The following is a 19,665-nucleotide window of genomic DNA, read 5'->3' on the forward strand; positions in this document are numbered from 1 at the left end:
TTTCCTCTGGGGAGCCTGAGAGGCTCTCTGCAGGAATTTGTGAGTGTCAGTTAAACCCATGTTCTGTCTTGGAGTGCAGTGTCCTGTCTATCCAGGTCCTCAGTACTTCTTAGTTACACAATTGCCGTGTCTTCCACACTGCCTTTGGCTTCTCCCTTTCCATTCTTCTCACAGTTCGCAAAGTAATCCTCCAAGACTGACTCATGTTGGTAACAACAGTGTGTTCATAGGCATAGCACTGAACAGTTTTAAAACTGCATTCAGATGTGTAGCTGGCACCCACTGTTTGCCAGCTCCATTCTAACTGCTGTTTGTTTGGAGTGGGGGAAGTGACACTTGGCTTGGCTTTTTTTCAAGATGACCTTAGGGACTAAGGTAAGTAACCACCCAAGCTCCAGTATGTGATCTTTCTGTTCATCTTGCAACAAGCGGGAAGGTGTCGCTAATGTCATTTGGCAGGTCAGAAAGTTGAGGCCCTGAAATATTATTTAAAAGTGATGTTTCTCTTATATCACCATTATAACAGTTAGAACAGCTAGGTGCTTCAATAAGCATTATAAATCATGTAATTTAATCTACACAGTAAGCATAGGTTCTGCTATTATTATCTCTATTCAGATGAGGAAACTTACTCTGGTACAGAAGGGTTAACTTTCTCAGAGATTATCTTTACCAGGGTCACACAGCTTGTAAATAGCTGAGTCACGGTTGGAACACATGTAGCTTGACTCTAGAGCTGACACCATTCTGTGGTGGTTTGTATATGCTTGACCCAGGGAGCACTATTTGGAGGTGTGGCCTTGTTGGAGTAGTTGTGACCTTGTTGGGGTGTATGTGTCATTGTGGGCGTGTGCTTTAAGACCCTAATCCTAGATGCCTGGAAGCCAGTCTTCTAGCTGTCTTTGGAACAAGAGGTGGAACTCTCAGTTCCTCCAGCCACATGTATACAATGCTCCCTCCCACCTTGATGATAATGAACTGAACCTCTGAACCTGTAAACCAGCCTCAATTAAGTGTTGTCCTTTATAAGACTTGCCTTGGTCATGTCTGTTTACAACAGTAAAACCCTAAGACATCATCCATCCATCCATCCACCCATCTTTATTTTCAGGTAGGGTCTTTTTACATACCCTTCGTTGTCCTAGAACTCACTATATAGAACAATCTGGCCTTTAGCTTTTGAGATCTGCCTGCTTCTGCCTCTCCAGTGCTGGCATCAAGAAAGTTGCTTCCCCCCAGCTTTCCTGGGAGTTAGCCATGGCAGTTTGAACTTTCCCCCTTTTAACCCATGAAGCAGTTGTTTTGCTTTCTTTACTCTGCCCATTTTCATTCAGAATTGAGTTAACATCTTCAGGGTTGTATTTTTATTGTAGTTTATATATAGTCTTTCAAGTTTGGTCAATCTTTAGGTTATCTCTCTTTTTTTTCCCCCCGCACTTTCCCGTAATTTCTAGTTCACTGATTCCTTTATGCTTCTTCTTGATTTTTTTCCTGAAGGCAACAGTTCTCAAAACTTGATCAAATTAGGCTCCTGCATTTAGTTTTGGCTAGCATGCTAGCTAGATGGTACCATCAAGTGCTGGGACTCACCTGGCCCAGGATTCTTGGATGTTTGTTTGGAGGTTATGTTTGATGAGTGGGTTCAGATATTGTGATCCAGGTTCACCTGCTGTTTGTTAAAGGCTGACTACTAAATTTGAATATTGACTGCATGCTCTTCACAGAGCATGAAAGTTTTTATTCTTTAAGTACCCAGAGTTATTCATATGTACATACATAGCGGCTATTACAAACAAGGTGTGTGTTAACCAATGGGTATAGTTTGCCTTTGGGGTGACAATAGCGCTGCTGGAGTCTAGCATTTGAATATGCTAATGACACTGAACTGTTCACTTAAAAATGGCACCTTTACTGTAATGTGCTAGATTACCAAAAACAAAACCCAATCAGCTAGAAATAGACTGTGACATATTTGATAAGAAAGAATTCTATTAGTCCATAGTGGACAATTACTACTTCTCAAAGGGAATCAAACTGAGACAGAATAGAAAAAGCACAGCTTTTTTTTATTTTATTGTATTGTTTTTAGTTCTGTTGACCAAAGGATATTACCTAGGAAAATGTAAAAGAACATTCCAGAAGTAGAAAACAAGAGAAGGACCATTCTGTAATTTGCAAATAATAATGGACTCAGGTAAGAATTATCCACAGATACTAAAAGGCTTTGGTGAATGATTGCTAGCGTTCACTTCTTCTCAGTGTTATCTGGTAAATCAATGGCTCACTTCTTACAAGAGGAGCAAAGGACCTTTGCCATGGGGAGTTGTGTTTCAACCTGGCTCTCCTAAGTGTGGGGAAGCGAGCAGTTTGTATCTACTGAAGTGGTGCAAGGGGAAGTGTCCAAGAAGATCTTTAAAGCTCTTGAGTCGGATTTTAAAAACGGATCATGAGTGCAAAAGGCTGAAGAAAAGGAGACTCCCAAAGAGAGATGAACAAATGCAGTGCTTGATCATGGTTGCAAAATCAGCGAATGAAGCAATCGTTGGCTCAGTTGGAACCACTGTGTATTTACTGGAGCATATTCATTTGTAAGGGCGCCTATGACAGCATGCCAAAGACCAGTCAGATTGAATAGTTGGAATTAATTTTCACAGTTTTGGAGAGCTAACTGTCTGATATCAAGATCCAGGCAATGTCAGAGACAGATTGCATTCTTCTGAGCAGGAAGACACATCTTTCCCCAGTGGCGTTCATCAGTGCCCTGGTCAAGGCTACTGTGACATTCTCTACTCTGAAGTGGTAACTCTATCATACTCTAAGAGAGAGGCTGAAATCAGGAGATAGATGTAATCCATTTCCATCATGAAAATCCAGACTCTTGGTCCTAAACCTGCTCACCACAAAGGATTAGTGTCTGGGTTTGGGTTTCAGTCACACACAATTGTTTTCTTTGCCCGGAGTTGCAGGATTCCACCTTCTTTTGCCAAGCTCAGCCTTGGGCTCTCTGTTCAGCATGGCTCATGGACACATTCGGTCTCATCAGCAACTCCAGCAGTGTCTGGAGACCTTTAGCCTGATTTTTCTCCCGGGTCATTTGCCTTCCATATTGATTTGTTCCAAGAGGACAGTTGAATCAAGAACCTTGCCCCTTTGCCCTGTTTGCATCTTGTTTTTGTCCCCTTAGCTGCTTGATATTTAACTGGTTCATACACACCTCACGTTTGGACTTCCTGTATGGCTTCTCGTTTGTGCCATGTTTAAAACCAGACTTCTCGCTTAATATTACAGAAGCGATGAACACCTCGTGTATATTTCTAGTGCCTCTCATTCAGCTGGGGTCATTACATTGATTCGCTAGTTATCACTGGTGCCCTGTGATCAGCAGTGTGACCTGCTGCCATTGGGGTCAAATCTTCTGGTCCAGAGAAAGCTTTTGTAGTCTCCCCTGGTCAGGTGTCTTGTGCTAGCCATTCAGGTGGGCTATTCTGACCTTGCTGCAAAGCCAAGTACTGCTACATCTGTCCTGGGCCCTGCATTTTCATGCAGTCTTTGTTCTCTTTCTCCCTTTTAACAGGTGAGGAAAAACCAAACAAATCCACGTTCATGTTGCTTGGTACTGAAAGGGTCAGAGTTTTACACATACCCTTGTAGAGACCTTAAGAAAGGTCCAGGTAGCACCAAAGGAGGCGAATCTGGTTAGAGTACAGAAAATCTCCCTAGAGGAAGAAGCATTTGACTCTGTTTTTGAAAGGAAAAACAACACTGTTTAGAATTCTCCTTAAGGATATTTCCATGAGCCCATATCTCTCTATCTAATCAGTAATACGTATCAGTTTGTAGCCAGTAGTTTGTTCCTTCCATTTCCGGTCTTAAATATGAACCTCAAGCCCCATAGTATGGTCAGTAAGTACTTTACTTTGGAATGCATTTATATATGGAACTTTTTCTTCCCTCTTTTCTTTTCATCTGTCTAATTTTTTTTTATTCCCTTCCCCTTTCCCTCTGTCTCCCGTTTCTTTTGTAGCACTGGGATTGCACCTGGACAAGGCGTGCACTTTACTATGGGACTACATAGGAACAAGATTTCTGTCTAGTTATTTATTGTTTGCTTTGCTTTTCCTTCCTTCCTTCCTTCCTTCCTTCCTTCCTTCCTTCCTTCCTTCCCTCCCTCCCTCCCTCCCTCCCTCCCTCCCTCCCTCCCTCCCTCCTTCTCTCTCTCTCTCTCTCTCTCTCTCTCTCTCTCTCTCTCTCTTCCTTTCTTTTCTATTTTCCTTTTCGTTCTTTTTCTTGAGACAGGGCCTCCCTTCATAGCCTTGCTGCAGTCTGGAACTGTGTGGATCATGCAGGCCTGGCTGGAGTTACAGGTTGTGAGCTGCTGTATGCATGCTGGGAATCAGACTTACTGTTCTGGAAGAGCAGTTCTTAATCGCCAAGTGTCTCCAGCCCCTATATAGGATCCCCCTTCCTTCCCCTCTCTTAAGCTCCTCTTCCTTCCCTCAACATTCATTCTTTCCGGTTTTTTTTTTTTTTTTTTTTTTTTTTTTGACAAGGACTCACTATGTGTGTAACCCTAGGTGGCCTAGGTGATATAGATCAGGCTGGCTTTGAACTCACCAAGCCCTAAATAAGATTTCTTAAAAGCAGGAGGATTCACAATGCCATTGTCACAGCTGAATTCTTACAGTAATTGAATATCTGTAACAGACCAGTCTTGTATGCAAACCTTGGATTGTGTGCCTGTTAAGACTCTGCAGTGTGCTGTGTGACATCCCATCCAGTTACTCAACTATGTGTTTTACTTAGGGTTTCTCTCGCTGCAACAAAACACCGTGACCAAAAAGCAGGTTGGGGAGGAAAAAGTTTATTCGACTTACAATTTCATATTACCGTTTACCATCAAAGAGTGTCAGGCTAGAAATTCAAACAGGACAGGAACCTAGAGGCAGGGACAAATGCAGACCATGGAGGGGTGCTGCTTACTGGCTTGCTCCCCATGGCTTGCTCAGCCTGCTTCCTTACAGAACCCAAGAGCTGGCAGCCCAGGGATGGTTCTTCCAACAGTGGCTAGGCTCTCCCCATCAATCACTAGTTAAGAAAATGCCTTACAGGCAGACGTTACAGAGGCATTTTCTCACTTGAGGTTCTCTCTTTTCAGATGACTTTGGCTGGTGTCAGGTTGACATAAAACTATCGAGCGCACGCTCGCGCACACAAACACATACACGTCTACATCTCTATCTTCATCTGTATTTCAATTTCGTCATCTATAAAAGGTACATAATTTCACTATTTGGGAAGCAGTTAGAAAGCATCAGTGTGCTTAATGCTTGCAACGCTTAGAATAAAGCTAGGGGCAGTGTAAGTTTTGTGGGAGTAGTATCAGCTGTGGCCTCGGAGCTGGAAAAGTTGCCTGGAATGCCATCAAAAGGCCCTGGGGTATGCCAGAAGGTGGTGGAGTGTTCAGGTGTGTAGGAAGGTGTTGTCCCCAGGATGGGCTCCTGCCTGTTTGAATGTCCTTTGGTTTTGTTTCCATCTGGGTTTTTCACTCTGTTGCATTGAGAATAGGTTGGTGCCTAGCAGAATTTTGAACAGAGAATATGTTGCTTAGTGGAAGCTGTTTCTCTACTGGCCCTTTGCTTTTGATTTTCCCTGTACGCTTAATAAGTTGTCAGGGCTCTGTTACTTGTGATAGCTTACTCGGGGCCTTTCAGTACTTTAGAAATGCGTCATATGCTTTTAGACTTCTTTGTTCCCCAACAGGAATATGCATACCTGTCTTCAGGACAGGGCAATCAGGTTTTATTCATTTGAGGATCCGTAGTAATTTGACACTTGCTAATAGGTAACAAATTATATTGGGAGGGATAATTACAATTGCAGCTGGTTCCTAATTATACCGTGATCTCTATGCTTTTAAAAATTGAGACTAACTTCAGCTTATAATACTGGAGAGTAATATTCTTCATTGGGCTGGCTATGATACTAAGTGACAAAGACTTCAAGGTCATGTCCAGTATTACCTGTGCATGATTCACTGGAGGGCTTTGGACCACGCCTCCGGTATTTCTCAGGTGTTAAAAGTGAATGTCTGAATGACCTGGTCCTGGGATCCTTTCTGACTTTGTAATGTAGAGCTACCCATTAATGATTCTGAAATACCTCTGTTTCTTCCTCTGGAAAATAGATGAATGAATGGCTTTTCACCTTAGAGAGCTGGAGTGGTGTTAAGTTGAGATCTGCTTTGAAGCTTTGAGTACTAGGCTGGCTATGGAAAAAACTACCGGCAACTTGCTATGGCTAAAACTGAATGATCCAGTACCTTCTGCTTCCGGTACACTATGTGTCCTCATACAGTACATACCGGCCACTCACTGCTAAGTATGTCATTCTCCCTCGGGAGGGTTCTGGCAGTGCCTGGCAAGTAGGCCTGGAATGTTTCTGGGTTTATAGATGAGGGAAGCTTGTAAGTGAGCAAGTGGAGCATCACTAGTTACCATGTTCGTGACAACTGGGGTCGAGTACATGCCCTCTGCCACGTGCAGTTAAGTTGACAATGTTTGGAGAAATTGTTTTGGTTGTCCCAGCCTGATGCTGTTGGCCTGCTTTGAGTGTTATGTTGGCTTCTTGCCAAGTCATTCTAGGCATCTGAGGGTATTGTTGGTGGCTCCTTGGTTTTTGCTGATTCTCCAGCTTTCCTTATGAGACAGCAGACATTCTATAGTATCTTTTCTTTCTTCCTTCCCCACTCGATCCTTCCTCTGTCTCTGTCTCTGTCTCTGTCTCTGTCTCTGTCCCTGTCCCTCCCTTTCTCTCTCTCTCTCTCTCTCTCTCTCTCTCTCTCTCTCTGTTTCTCTCTCTATCTCTCTGTCTTTTTGACAGGGTCTGATGTAGTCCAGGTTAGCCTTGAACTCACACTGTAGCTGAAGGATCCTATATTCTCAGTTCTAGGGTTATAGGTGTGAGCCACTATGGCTGATCTATGCAGTGCTGGGAACAGAAAGCCCAGGCTTTTGTGCTTAGTAGTCAGATAGTATACTGATACAGCTGAGCTCCCACAAGCATTGTATGTAAACCATTCTTCTTAGCATGTTATCTTTTGTTACCTAGTCTGAGTTCAGTATGTCTGACCCCCTCACCTTCCATTTGTATTTGGAAGCAGAAGTGTCCTGTAGTCTTGTTGTCAGCTTGTTTGATTTGGTGTAGCTGCCTGCACCCACGAATCATCAACTGTGGTCACCTGAAAGGGAGGTTGGGAATGAAAAAGGATGGAGGGTGAGAAGAGATGAAGCCAAGATAAAGTTCTCTGATCAAGGCTCAAAGCTTTAATGTTCAGCTTTCAATTTAATGGGGAAGGCCTAAACCACAACCCCTCCTGGTTTCAGCTGAAGATGGGTGGGATAATCCATAATCCGTTCTAGGTCAGGCCGGAGATATCTCAAGGCAAGCCCTGGGGCAGTTCTGCTTCTGTGTTCTGTGCAGCTAAGGTGGGTAACTCCACCTAGATCCTACCACTTGGTCTGTTGTGGTAAGCAAGGTCTCTCAGGCCTGCTCATGGCTGGGGGAAGGATACAATTTGGGGGTAGCCAACATTAACCATTGGAGATTTTGAGGATGTTTTTCCTTCATTCTAAGTGGCTGTCAGGTAACCATTAGAAAGAGAGAAGGTAGGTGTTCTTGTCATTTTGTAAGTGCAGATTTAAAACTAAGAGATGGTAACTGATATGATCAATGACATTAGGTGTGGCTGGGTCCCAAGATTTTCTTCTAAATTTCTGCAGAGGACCCCTGGCAGTGTCAGCAGCTCCTGTTTTTTTTTTTTTTTTTTTTTTTTTTTTTTTTTTTTTTTTTTATATATATATATATATATAAGGCAAGAGCATGCCAACAGAAAAGTGTATTTTAGAAAAGATTCTTAGTGTCTTTTCTCCTGGGAACATTTACTGGCATGCTAGCTTCAGCGTAATGACGATAACAGAACGGAAAATGTGTTTGAAGCCTTTTTGGCATAGCAGAACCCATAGCCTAAAACACCATGGATTACTTAACTGTTATAATCTGCTTCTCAATGCCAGATTTTTAATCCTAATGGTTTCAGAGTTGTTTAATGGGTGTCTGTGGCAGAGCAGAGTCACAAGTTACTGAGTCGTTCTGATAAGCGTCTCCAGCCAGCATCCCTGAAGTGACCTGCCCTGGGCAAAGCCCTGGGATGCTTTAGAAGTGATAGGGACATTTGAGGGTTGATTACCCAGAAGAGTGGTGGTTGGAAGAATGCTTATCACAGCATTTTGTCTGTGTATTAATGTATATTTCAGTAACTTCCTGTATAATTACACCTCTTCACTAAGAGAACCCAAGGAACTTAGCATAAGGCTGGAGTGAGCAACTTGGTGACTTCAGTAAAAAATGGATTTTGTCAATTTGATGAGATGCCTCTCTCTTCCCTCAAGACAATGGTAACTGTGGTTTCAGGGAATTCCAAATTTTCTTTTGCAATAACTGTATCAGTCCAGGTTTACTTGTAGAAAACTGACCTTGCTAGCTGGTTTCAGCAGCAGATTTATTGAAGGCTGTTAAATGGGTTATAGAATTTGTTGGGTGGGTAAAGAAACAGACTTGAGGTTGAGCTCTTAGGAATGACTCCAGAGCCTCACAAGTAGACCAGGCCACCAAGGGAGCAGTGGCCTCCTATGCAGTCAGGATGTCTGCTGCCAAGCACAGGATGTTTTGGAGGCCAACTGTGGGAGGGCGGGACAGTGTCACAGGAAAGCCAGGCACTGTCAGCAAAGGTGTCTGTTAGCAGAAGCAGCAAGAGTGTGGTCCATAGACTCCAAATCTATTCTTTGCAAACGCTACCATATTTCTTCTGACTGACAGTCCCTGGGCCATATAGCTGCAAAGGATTCTGAGAAATGGAATTTTAGCTATGTACTTTGCCATACAGGAAGATGGAGAGAGAATGTGGGCTGCAGCTGCTAACTTGCTGAGCAATGCCCAGGAGCAGTTTTTATTCAGGATTTAGGTCCTCTTAACACTTGGTTCCTCAGGTACGAGGGCCATCGTGTGGCACCGGATCTCCTGGCTCCTTTATTCTAATCACCGAGTACTGGCTTTTACACAGACACATGGTGGCCAGCTTTTGATGAGTCATCTTTTCTGGTGTTTATATCAAAGATATATAGTTGTTATATCAGGATGACTTTGGGTAAGCAATCCTGCCAGTGTTCTGAGTTCACGGATCTCTCAGACTGGGGAAGTGAGTTAGGGAAGGAGGCCTGTGCTATTGGTGATGTTGCAGCTGGCTTTCAGCCAGGGGATTTGCTTACCCACCCATTGTAATCTTTTAAAGATATGCCGTATTGTATTGTTGTTTTTATAGCTTTATGTTATATTTGTTACTTTTCTCATTACTGCTATATAAATTATGTAGATATAGCAGCTTAAGGGAGGGAGTACTTTTTGTTTTATGAAGATGAAAATTTTGATTTTATTTCAATTGAAAGTAGTAGATAATGGCACCATGCACACACAATCAATACGCACACACACGCACGCACGCACGCACTCACGCACGCACGCACGCACGCACGCACTCACGCACGCACTCACGCACGCACGCACGCACGCACGGCACGCACATACTCAAAATCAGCAGCCTAAGCCCACAAGGGAGGGAGTACTTGTCTGAGCTCATTGTTAGAAGGAACAGAATCCATTGTGGGGAAGCTATGGCAGCAGGAGGGACTCTTAGCTGTGGAGGTGGGAGCTTGCCCTTGTCAAGAAGCAAACCCTAGCTGGGAAGCAGAGCCAGGCTATAAACTTCGGAGCCTTCCCTATGAGTGACCACTTCCTCCAACTAGACCCCCACCTTACCCCCAAATAGCAACACCACTACCTGGGACCAAGTCTTCAAACACACGAGCCTACTGGAGGTATTTTGTATTCAAACTATATTCAAACTGTAACTTATCCACTGCAGAGATTCTGAACTCAGGGTCCTAGGTCACTCTTTGGTTTTGGATGCGCCCTTCAGTTTTTTTCAAAGATATTTGAATTGTATGTAAGAGTGTGCATCTGCCTGTGGGGATGTACATGTGAGCTCAAGTGTCCGGGCTCAGTATTTTGAGAACACTGAACTGAAGGGAGCCACCATTGTAGATCTCTTATCTTACTCATCAAGACACTTAATTTATCAGTTGAGGACTTCCTTAAGTTTGTAGAAGCTGACAAAGTCTGAGGAAGCCCCACGGGAGATCCAGCCTGGATTCTCATCTTCACAGCTTCCAGAGAGGAGTGACCCAGTTTTATCCTGCTGTTTTCCTTCCTCTCCATCCTAAAACGGGGTCTCCTCCATCTCAAGGTGGTCCCAAACAAATTTGCTAGGTATGGAGGAGGATCTTGAACTCTTCCTGGTCTTCCTGACTCTGGGTTCTAGGATCTTCTCTAGGGCTGGGATTACCATACCCAGCCATGTTGCATTTCTTATTTGTCCCTACCGCCATCTGTCACACCTACCAACTATTTTGAGTGCCCAAGTATGTGCTGCTGCACTTTGTGAAAGTAACGAGCCTGGTACTGTGGCTTGATTCCAGGGTAAACAAGCTGATTAAATAAAAAAAAAAAAAAGAAAGAAAAAAGAAAAAAACCACTCCTATGTGTAGGAATCTTTCCCACTGGCAACGCTAACTTGGGTTAGAATGAGTTTATTTGTTCAGAAAGACACCTTTCTGGTTCTTCCTGTTATATTTTTGTTCCCTTTATGAAAAAAAGGCAGTTGCTAAATTGCGTTATTATTTTACTGGTTTTAAGCTTCTTAAGCTAGTCTGTTGGTGACCACCACACATGGCTATAACTAGTGTTGAGCTTGTTAAAGTACAATCCGTGCTTCGTGATTCTCTAGTTTTACTTACCATCGAATAGCATGGTGGGCTTATGGGATATACCTGAAAATTCTATTCTAAGTCAAATCAAATTAGATGTTTCCCAGGGTATGGGGAGGACAGCCGTGCAGCCCCTTGCTTCTTTTAATCTTAAGTTTGGAATCACTGTAATGTGTTACCTGACTGAGTACAAAATTCTTTACTGTGTTGACTTAAATATCAAGCGATATTTCATAGTCACTTGCAAAGAATCTCTTCCTTCTTAGATTTGGAAACCAATTACTTCATTTATTTAAGGCGTAGTACAACTTTTGTTTGAATGTTAGACTGTATTATACTCTAGTCTTTAAGTACAGATGAGGAAGAATAAGATAATGGTAAGTAATGATGACATCAAGTCATTAAATGGCTAGTACTTGTACATATTTCTATATTATTATCTTAGATATACACACCCATGTATGTATGTACATCTGGAAACTATCTGAAGTCTGATGGATCTTCTGTAACCCAAGAATAAGCTAGGTCTAATAACGCTAGGCTCCTTGGCTATAAAGCATGCATACTGAACAGCGGTTCTGTGTCAGCTTAAAAAGCACAGCTCCATTTCTTTGGCCTGCGTTCCTCAGCACGTGTCTTTCTGGGTATTGCTTTGGCCAACAGCTAGACTCTATCTCAGTGCACGTTCAGGACGTCATGGCTCTCTCTGCAACTTTCTGTGATTGCCACTGTGATTGTCCCTGCATTGCTGCAGGTGACATAGGGCTGTGAGTGGAAGCCCAAATGGAAATTCCAAATAGCTACCTATCATTTCCAAAGTGGGAAGTAGATGGACAGAGGAGAGATGAGGAGGCTGATATGAAGTTCTAGGAAGCCATCTCCTGGTTCCATCCTTATCTATGCCTAAGATGTGATATAGCTATTAATGGTTTTTCAGTCTTAGGCAAATTCCTAAGTGATTATTAGCCACTTACTACTCCTACAGCTTTGGGGGCTGTTTTCAAGAGTAGTTTTATACAGGCAAGGATACTAGGGATGGCTGGTGTGTTTGGATGGTCTTGGGTGTTTGCTCGGGGCTTTGGTGGGTGTTTTCAAGAGCCTCTACTTCCCTCCCTCTCTCCTAGTTCTCCCTTCTCTTCAAGGTCTTGATACTAAAACCCTCTTCATTTTCACTGGTTCGTTTATCAGAGGATCTTACTAGTAACCTGGCCTGGTCTCAAACTCTGGCTCCTTCCGCCTCAGTCTCTGCTGTTCTGGGATTTCAGGTGTTTTCCACCATGTCAGGCAAACTACATTTACAGTGTTGATTTTGTATATTTTCTGTAAGCCTGTAATGTGGGGAATGGGAGACTTGAGACTGAGAAAACTCAAATGTAAGGGGGGAAACTGGCTTTCCTTCTGACTTAGGGAATGAAGGTACATAACTGCTTCTGAGCCTTGATTTTCCCTTTTGTAAGTTGGGGAAAATAGTATGTGTCCTGAGTTTCAGACTTGCTGTGAGGACCTGGCCATGTTTTGTAAACTGTAGGGTCCATTCTTGGTGGCATGAACTTGAAGCATTGTCCCCCCAGAGGAGCTTTTGTCTTTTTTGCTCTTCTGTGCCTAAACCCTGCATGGGATAGACTCAAGAGTTTGCTTTTTCTCTCAAAGAGGTCCAGTTCTCACTAGGAGCAGTGAATGACTTATGCTTGGGGATCAGGAGACTATGGTGCTATGGAAATTTAGGCCAAGGAGGTCCATGCTAAATAGCAGTATTGTTCACACAAAGTGTGTAGCATGCCGAACTAAGCAGGTGTGCGAGTGTGCATTCACACAGAGCAAGCATAGCTCATCCTGTAGAAAGTCTCTTTGCCTTTCAAAGAAAAAACACTAGGAACTTAGGCCAGCATATGTGCAGCCCCTCTTCTCGTGCCAAGTAAATAACCTGTCAAAGGGTGTAGGATTCTTACTAAGGTGGGAGGAAGGCTTCCGCTCTGCAAGTGGAGGTAGAGGCACTTCGGTGATGCCTTTTCTAGGAGTGTTCATCCTAGTTTCCCCTTTCCACCAACAGGGCCTCCTCTTCTAAAACTTGGAGGTCTGTAGCATCATTAATCATGGTTGTGTTGGCTAGTGGTCAGGAGTATCATTAATCATGGCCGGACTGGTTAACGGTCTTATTTTCCCTCCGTTGTTGAACAGCAAAGGACGTCAGCTAATTTTGGGTTTAAGGCACTGATAGTGTCGGATATTCAGCGGACGTGGAAAGAGTCTATCAGAGTTAGCAAAACAAGGTGACCAATGAGCACCTTTCAGAGAGGCTACCTCCTGTTCCATTACTAGTTAATATTCCTGATAGTGGCGGGCTAACAAGCTCTGGTAGTTTCATATTGAGGGACAGAAAATCCATTGTCTAAAGATCTCAGAAGAGCCTTTGCAAGCACACAGAAGGGATTTAGAACAATTTGCATAAATCTCCTCCTGGATAGGGACAAGGTTCCAGCGTTGGGGGTGGTTCCAGTGGCCCCTCCTTGGTTGTATCATGGGGTGACACTGTGCTTGCTGAGAACTGTGTCTTCTGACCACTTTTGCCAGCAGGACTGGGTGATGGGCAGTGAATAAGACCACTGTTTGCTTCTGCATAAGGGTTCTTTTGTGTTGGCCTAGGGCAGTCATGTTCAAGTTTGTCTTGCTTTTCTCCCAGTGATGTTTTTGGACTTTGTGGCCTGGAGAATTAAGCACAACACCTATTCTGAGCTAATCTGTCAAATTTTACTGGTGGAAGGTAACCACGGTCCCTTGAGTTTCTAGAATGTGAAGAATAATAGTCACACCTTTAGAGACTTATGATTTATTAACGCTGGGGAGAGGTGGGGAAGTTCCGTGGCCTGTCTAGGTTGGTGGGTGTACGTGCTGTTCATGGAGGAGCTGTGGGAAGCAGTTCTCTTTGGGCCCTTAATATGATTTACTAGTTCACTGACTTTTAAGAAATGTGCTCCTATGCAGGATTGGCAAACAGGTTGTACTTAATATTTAATATTCCCATGAGAAGGTATGAGTTACTCTTGGGTGCGGTTTAAAATGCCAGGTGTTCACTAATCTGTTTCAACTTTCTCCCCCCTGCTTTTTATACATCGAATGCTAGATATTCAAGCGTTTCTGGTTTCTTACACAGAATGTTATCATTTTAGAAGCCACATAGAGTCTACCTTAGAATCTGCGGACGAGTTTACATACTGGAGCAGTTTGGTACTTTAAGTATTAAGGAAAAAAAATGAAATGTACTAATTTCGAACCCAAAGTTTATTTTCTCTCCTGCTAGCTTGATTTCTCCGCTTTGTTCTAATAATATAAACATTTTTATGTTTATTCATAGGTGGCTTTAACCAAGAGAGCAGATCCAGCTGAGCTTAAAGCAATATTTTTGAAGGTCAGTATAAAAGAATCTATTTTGTCTCTTGTTTGGTTTGTGTTCTATAACTTTAGACGATTATTTCAAACAGCTCTTTATTTCATTGTTGAAAAATTTAAAAACATCTCCCAAAGTATCTTAATGTAAGACTCCTGAAAGGGATCCTTTATAATTCTGTTTTTAAAAAATATATGGAAACCATGTAGGTTATTTCTGGTGATGGGGATATGGCTTCTATTTGAATTTCTTTCACGGCATACAGTTCATCTGAAAAAAACTTGGAGGAGTGAGTGCTGACTTCTTACCTCTTGAGGACTGGTCTCTGAAGGTCCACAGATTGCCTTTTCTCCTAGGAAATTTCAGGTTCTGTACCAACAAGCATCGTGGTAAATTCTATATTCTTCCAGAGAAGATTGTCCTTCCTCCCTCAGGTAGAAGAAGCCCATTGTTTTGTTCTGATCATTAGCATCATCTTTGGGTATCACTGGGTGTTGTAGACACTTGGATGCTCCAGATGCTCTAAGAACTTTCTTTGGTTTTCTGTACACTCCCAACTCTGGTTTTAGACAGGAAGTGGTTAGTATGACAAAAATCTTCTTGGGGTCTCAAACTTTTTCTTGTGGCTCAACACAGTTAAAAAAGAAAAGGCCTGTTTTTTTTTTTTGTTTTGTTTTGTTTTGTTTTTGTTTTTTTTTTTGTTTGTTTGTTTGTTTTTTTTTTTTGACAATAGAAGCAAAATTTGTGGGCTTTCTCTACACATCAAAAAGACAGTTCTTGCAAATCAAAGTGAATCAGGTGTATGGAGGGAACAAGGGTAAGCTTAGTGGTCCATGTTAGGATGGTTAGAGAATGGTTGGGATGTTGGTGCTTGGTTTGCAACACGCTTGGGTAAGACATTGGAGTTCTCACTGATGCTGAAGGCTGTTCTAAGGGAAAGTGCTCACCAGTGAGTTCTAGAACACCCAGTTCTATGTAATACTCTGTCTCAAAAAAAAAAAAAAAAAAAAAACAAATGATAGTGTGATAGTAGAATCTGCTTTAAAATCTGATTTGGGGGAGGGGGAGATAGATGGTATTATGAAAAATAGTTAAAATTAGGAAATGCAATATTAGCCTTATTAGACTCTTCTTTCTCTACTTTGTGCATTTTTATAATGAGAAGTTAGGAGAAATGATAGCGATTCCGTCAGTTGACTGGTGTCCACTGCCCAGCACTCGGCTTGCGTGTTTCAGGTTGACTCAGTAAAGTGCTTGTATTTAAATGATGCAAATACAGGGAAGGCAGACTACAGAGCTGGCTCAGTCCTTAGGAGGGTTAGATGTGCTTCCTGCTTTTTCAGAGGACCCAGGTTCGATTCGCACTAGGCTTATCAGACAGCACAACACTGCCTGTAACTCTAGTTCTCTGGCCATTGAGGGCATGTGGTGCACGTAATCTCCCATAGGCACAGAGACATATACATAATAAATAAAACAAAAAACAAATGCAGGAAAGACAAAGATTCCAAAAGGTAAATATAGAAGAAGTTTTCAGAGGAGGAAACAGGGTTAAATTTGTAAGGATGTTTGGACTTTACTTACACACACACACACACACACACACACACACACAGCACACTTTTTTTTTTTTTTTTTTTTTTTTTGGTTTTTCGAGACAGGGTTTCTCTGTGTAGCCCTGGCTGTCCTGGAACTCACTCTGTAGACCAGGCTAGCCTCAAACTCAGAAATCCACCTGCCTCTGCCTCCCAAGTGCTGGGATTAAAGGCGTGCGCCACCACCGCCCGGCCACAGCACACTTTTCAAATTTGCTGTTAGCTAAGAAGGGCCAACACAGTATATTATAAGGTAGAAACGGGTCCCCAATGATTGAAATCAAGAAAATGGATGATATTCATGTCTTCCTTAAGTTAATGTTTTGGGGCTGGAGAGACAGCTCCATCTGGCACAAGGAAACACAGAGAGAGTAGGAACTCCGTGTGGGTCTCTGAACAGCCACTGGTGGTGTTTCTATGTGGGTGACCTCAAAGCCAGGCTCAGAATCTTTGGCACTAAATAGGAGACTACGTGACTTTTGAGTGAGGTGGGTTTTTTTCCCCCTAGCTTAGAGTCTGAGGTGATGAGGGGGAGGAGGTGGGTTACGTGAAGGAGACCAAATCAGCAGTTTATAGAAGGGATTCTGGATCTGGCACAGGGTCTAGTGACCTCACCAGGCCTGGATAGTGTGGGACCAACCTAAATCTACTCCACCGCAGTGTGCGGAGGCTCTCTTGTTTACTGTCTAGCATAGATGAAGGTTGTGGTGAAGGGATGAAAGGAGACTGAGACGCAGTGGGGCTTGCTAAGTAGGGACGAACGGTTACCAGTCTGCAAGTCTGTCTCCTGTGTTGTTTCCTGTTCATTAATGTAATGTGATTGTTCTCTCTAATAAAAACTCCATATGAAATGTGCCAGCCCACCTCTCTGCTGAATGAGGCAGAAAGAAGGATGCTTCTGCAGCTAGGGAGGGATGAAAAGCCTTATCTGAGCCTTTGGTGGTAGGGGTCTGGGTCATGGTGGGAGGTGGCCGCCTTGAAGGTCAGAGAGAACCATGGAGCTGTGCAAGTGGGGAGAGAGGCTGGCTTCTAGAGGGCACCCTTCTGGCTTCTCACAGCGTGCTTTAGAGAAGGAGACTCAGTCTCATTCTGCTCACCCTGCTTTGAGGTTGTCTATTAGATGTTGGGCATCTAGGAAGGATGCCTGAACCATGACTCCTGCCCTGAAATATCTCACTGTGAGTAAGAAAACAGAGCCATGGTACGGTTGATAAGTATGACACAACATTAACGTGTAGGGAACTTACGGGAGACCAATTACATCTTCCTATGGAAAAGGTGCAGAAAGGAAGTCTGAGCTGAAAGTGAAAAGGAATAGGTGTTTATCAGATAGAGACGGGGATGAATTTTGTTCCAGACAAAGGCAGAAGTAAGAGTAGAGTGTGCCCCATGTGTGGAGGGAACAACCCTTAACAGTGGACGTCCAGTTTTGGTGAATGAATAGAGAATAGTGGGGATGTTGGTGCTTGGTTTGCAGCATGCCTGGCTAGGACAGTGGAGATCACATGGAAGGCTGTTCTTGGAAAAATGCTTGACAAGGATTTATCTGGATGTGGAAGTTAAACAGTCAGTTTTGGTTCGCATCTCAATATGGTGACATTTTTTTTTGTTTTTTGTTTTTTGTTTTTTTTCTGCCTAGTATATTAGCTGATGCTTCATGTTCATATAAAGAGATTTGTAATTTAACTCAAGTTCTGGGATTAAATCATGCTCTGTTAACAGTGAGGTGAACAAAAGATCAGGCAAAGTCTCAGGAGCTCAGGTTTAGCACAGGTCTGGTTTACAGGAGCACAGCAGGTAAGGAGACTGAGTAAACATGCTCCAAGGATTCCGTTGTGTCAGAGAAGCTGGTGGGAGAGCATGGGGGAGCTTTTGGGGCAGTGGGAGAACAAAGAGGACCGAAGGAAAGCCTAGAGATGGGATGAGACTGTCAGAGAGAGTGCTATGCCGTCCAGGATGTGATAGAAGGCTGGAGGGTGAGCATCTGTGCAAGCCTGCCATGTCTGTAAATAGGTAGAAACCATTGAAGGCTCTAAGACAGGGAGGGAGGTCTTGGAGCCCACAAGAGAGATCCTTTTGGAGATCTCTGATTCCGGTGGTAGTTGCAGGACCTGGTCAGGATACTTTGAAGTGGTATTTGATGAAAATGACTGGTCTCTTTTTTTGTTTGTTTTGAGAGCTGGTCTCTCTACATAACCCTGCCTGTCCTGGGACTCACTGTGTAGATCAGGTTGACCTTGAACTCAACAGCTCTACCTGTGTGCCTCCCAAGTGCTGGATTACAGGGATGCTCAAGGGTGCCCAGCCCAATCAGTCTTCCATAACGGAGGGGGCTGTGTGTGTGAATATGGACACTATGTACCTGGCCTGAGTGCACAGTCACAGAACAGAGGAGGACACACACACACACACACAAGATGAGATGAGACAGGATGGGATGAGGGCCAGTACTTCATGAGTGTGGAGTGTGTGAGATGTGTAATCTTTAGGAATAAGAGTCTACAGTGACTCCATTTCTGATGTGGCAGTGGCCAGGCACGGCGGGGGAGGACGTGAGCTGTCTGTAGAGTTTCAGGTCTGGACTGGTGACTGAAGCATGACATACATCAGGAAACGTTTGTAGGAAAACTCGGAAAACCATTTAAGTTCCCGTTTGAGGGACTTTTTTCTTCCACCCAGTTTTTATCATTGTTGAAGATTCAGAGGGCAGATGCATAAAGAAAACTGCCTCTGGATCTGAGCACAGACACAGATCTCTCTCTCTCTCCCCCACCCTCCTTTCTTTTCCCTCCTTGTCTCTTGCCTCCTCATTCAGTTGCTTTTCTTAACATGAGGAAAACAATACAAATACTGCCTGCAGAGAGCCCGCCATCTAATATACACAAACACCTTTAATTTATACTTGCTTTTCTGTGAGTTTTAAAACTATGAGATTCCTAACTATGGTGATTGTATGCTGCTTTATCTAGTTGTTCTCTGTTGTGATAAATCTCCAACCCAAATAAGACCGGTCAAAGAAAACACAACTCAATAATTATGAATATATTCTGTGTGCCTAGACTGGGCAGATTCACCACTTCACTATTCCCCAGCTATGAGACCCTTATAACTTTCGGGTTTTCTGATTCATCTGCTTGTCCTTTCACCTCCTGCTCCTCCGTCTTCCTCTCTGTCATCTTCCTCCTCTGTCTTCCTCTTTCCTCTCTCTTCCTACCAACCTTTATTTCTCCACCTCCCCTTCTCTGCCCAATCACTGGCTCTAGCCTTTATTTTACAAATTAAGGTGGGCAGAAGGTTCACTAGAAGTCACCTGTGTACTGATTCACTCCTCCTCTGCAGCCCCTCCCAGGAAAGTGGAATTCGCATCAAAATTCAAAGCCTGGGCTATCCACAACAGTTCTCCATAATTGTCTATTTAATAGCTGCGTCTGATTAGCTCTCATAGCAACAGAGTAATGCATTGGTCTTACCCTACTCCTGACTTTTATGATGCCTGGTTTTGAACTCTGTGTCACCCTTTCCAGGCAAGCACCCTGCCAACTGAGTGCTAGCCCTCACTTCATATTGCCCGGCCTCCTGTCGACAGGTTTCCTTTAGCTTACACTAGTGTTCTTCTTGTTGTTATTGCTTTGTCTGGTTTAGGTATTGGTTTTTCCAGATAGGGTTTCAAAGCCCCGGACTCTCTAGAGAGTCCTAACTCTGCTCTATAGAGTGAGGCTGGTCTCAGACTTACAGAGATCACCTGCCTCTGCCTCCCAAGTGCTGGGATGAAAGATGTGGGTCTCCACTGCTGGCTTTTGCACTATAT

At 43.4% G+C, this 19,665-nt stretch overlaps 1 protein-coding gene across 1 annotated transcript in view; it reads left to right on the forward strand.

Moving 5' to 3' along the window:
- Positions 1 to 19,665, forward strand: part of Slc25a13 (solute carrier family 25 member 13) — a 169,821-nt gene that overhangs the window by 8,096 nt on the left and 142,060 nt on the right. Inside the window, exon 2 of the mRNA XM_034519298.2 lies at positions 14,230 to 14,283. Coding sequence (XP_034375189.1) covers positions 14,230 to 14,283 — 54 coding nt within the window. The remainder of the gene's footprint in view (positions 1 to 14,229; positions 14,284 to 19,665) is intronic.

The sequence above is a fragment of the Arvicanthis niloticus genome, chromosome 15 (assembly GCF_011762505.2).
Source record: "Arvicanthis niloticus isolate mArvNil1 chromosome 15, mArvNil1.pat.X, whole genome shotgun sequence".
Taxonomy (NCBI): Eukaryota; Metazoa; Chordata; class Mammalia; order Rodentia; family Muridae; genus Arvicanthis; species Arvicanthis niloticus.